The sequence below is a fragment of the Vigna radiata genome, chromosome 8 (genome assembly GCF_000741045.1).
Source record: "Vigna radiata var. radiata cultivar VC1973A chromosome 8, Vradiata_ver6, whole genome shotgun sequence".
In the NCBI taxonomy this organism is placed as follows: domain Eukaryota; kingdom Viridiplantae; phylum Streptophyta; class Magnoliopsida; order Fabales; family Fabaceae; genus Vigna; species Vigna radiata.
The window spans coordinates 8495244-8497892 of NC_028358.1; the positions used below are offsets into that span (position 1 = coordinate 8495244).

The 2649-nt window shown below is 48.3% G+C and overlaps 1 protein-coding gene across 1 annotated transcript; it reads left to right on the forward strand.

Annotated features, from left to right (window-relative positions):
• Window positions 1-228: 228 nt before the first annotated feature.
• On the forward strand, window positions 229-2214 carry LOC106770175. The gene has a single exon (XM_014655999.1). The coding sequence runs from the start codon at window positions 229-231 to the stop codon at window positions 2212-2214; it is 1986 nt and encodes a 661-aa protein (XP_014511485.1).
• The last annotated feature ends 435 nt before the right edge of the window (window positions 2215-2649 follow it).

Below are 2649 nucleotides of genomic sequence, written 5' to 3' on the forward strand. Positions count from 1 at the left end.
CACCACTCACCCTGACTTGGGCGTCGGAGTGCCATTGCAGGTACCTCCCCCCGGTCGTAGCTTGGAGCTTCCGGACGGTTGAAGATCAGAAGACAGCAGGAGCGCCACGTCATCCAGGTTAGTCCCTTCATTCCCCAAAATATTCATACCGAAACATTTTGGCACCCACCGTGGGGCTCGAAAGGACAAGACTCCCAATGGTGACCACAAGAGGCATGGAGAATCCAGATGATAAGAGACCTGCAGGCGCAGTTGGAAGAGCAAGCCCGAACAATTGCAACCTTACAGCAGGAATTACTACAGAAGAAGACTGATGATGCCGAACGAAGCAAAGAAAAACAACACGACCGAGAGGCATCTGAAGACGGTCAGAATCATAATCCGCCTCCTCCCCCTCGGTCCCCAGATTTTTTGCCGTTCACCGATGCCATCATGCGGGCCCCTATGCCTGATTGGCCTCCACCTCACGTAGAGAAATTCGACGGTACGACGAATCCAGAATATCATTTGCGGAACTTCGTCGATTCAATGGCCTTTTACACTCAAAGTGATCCGGTAAAATGCCGGGCGTTCTCCCTGTCGCTGAGGGGAGAAGCCCTCGAATGGTACTACACCCTTCCACCTAATTCGGTGGACAATTTCCGCACGCTGACAAACATGTTCACAAAGCAATATTCCACCAACCGATATAAAGAAGTGACCGCTGCCGAACTAGTCAATCTCAGGCAGGGAAAAGACGAAACTCTCAGAGCTTTCATGCACCGATATAACCAAGCCGCCCGGAGGATAAAAGGAGCCAGCCCCGAATTCATCATCAGCAGCCTACCCAACTGCCTAAAGGCAGGATTCATCTCTGAGAGCCTATACACCAAACTACCCCGTACACTGGAGGAGCTACAACAAAAGATGGCTAAGTTCATTAAAATGGAAGACCAGAGGATTTTTCGAAAGCAACAACACGAGGAGCATTCGGCAAGTGTTAACAAAAAAGAGGGCAAGCGAAAAAATGACAACGTTCGGGAACAGAAACCAGTCGTGAATTTGAACCCCAGATATGACCGCTACGCGCATCTCACCGCCCCCAGAGAAAAGGTGTTGGAACGAGCTCTACAATCGAACCTCATCTTTCAAAGAAGAAAATTTCCGCCGAAAAACATAGATGCGACGCAGATATGCCGATTCCATAATTCGGGGGGACATACTACTGAAGGCTGCCAGACTCTCAAAGATGAAATAGAGAAGCTAATCCGTGCCGGACATCTTCGTGAATTTGTGAAAGAAGATTTCGGCCGCGTGGGACACTCTCCCAGAAAGACACGAAGAAGCCCAGAGCAGGCCAAACGAAAAGGTAATTACTCACGCGACCGTTCTCGTAGTCCTCCAAGTCACAGATCCCGCAGTCGACCTAGAGAGCGGGAACCTATAATAAAAGGCAGGATTGATACCATCTCAGGAGGTTTCGCTGGAGGAGGCGCCTCATCCTCAGCACGGAAGAGAAACTTGAGAAGTTTGCACAGCATACACTCAGTAATACGTAGCCCGACGTCAATGCCAGACATTACATTCACAAACAAAGATTTTCACGCACCGGATCCTGATCAGGATGACCCCATGGTCATCACCGCCCGCATTGCACAATACGATGTGAGTAAAGTCCTCGTCGATCAGGGTAGTTCAGTTAATATATTATACTGGAAAACTTTTCGAAGAATGGAGATTTCTGAAGATATGATTGCTCCGTTTAACGAGCAAATTGTTGGNTTNGNTGGAGAAAGAGTAGACACCCGGGGGTATATCGACTTACGAACCCACCTAGGATCTGAAGATGGTGGTAAAGAGCTCAGAGTTCGTTTCTTGCTTGTAGAAGCAAACACGTCTTATAACACCCTCCTCGGGCGCCCATGCTTGAATGCCTTTGGGGTAATCGTGTCTACCCCACACCCGGCGATGAAATTTCCTACAGACAAGGGAAATATTTGCACCGTCCGGGCAGACCAGAGAACCGCTCGTCAATGCTATGTTGCTGGCTTAAAAGTCACACCTTACAAAAAAGAGAACCGCACTGAGGCAATCCTGATTGACCTTGATCCAAGGACTAATACAGACGAGCGCATACAACCGGAAGGTGAGATAAGGCCTTTCGTCATGGGAAAACCGAACAACAAACTACTTCAATCACCGCCAACCTTCAGCTATCTGACGAAAACGCATTGAAAGAACTATTAAAAGATAACAACGATTTATTCGCCTGGAGCGCATCCGATATGCCCGAAATCCATCCCAGTGTGATTTCACATAAATTGTCCATATCCCGAGAAGCCCGATCGATATCTCAGAAGAAACGACGGTTCAGTGAAGAAAAGCGGTCGGCCATTCGAAATGAAGTTGACAAACTCCTGAAGGCGAGGTTCATACGAGAATTAACATATACTACATGGCTATCTAATGTAGTCATGGTAAAAAAGGCAAACGGAAAGTGGAGGATGTGTGTGGACTTCACGGACCTCAATAAAGCATGCCCCAAGGACTCTTATCCGCTTCCCAATATCGATCGTTTGGTCGATGGCACATCCGGGCACACTGTTCTTAGTTTCCTGGATGCTTACTCGGGGTATAATCAGATCCCGATGCATGCCCCAGATAGAGAGA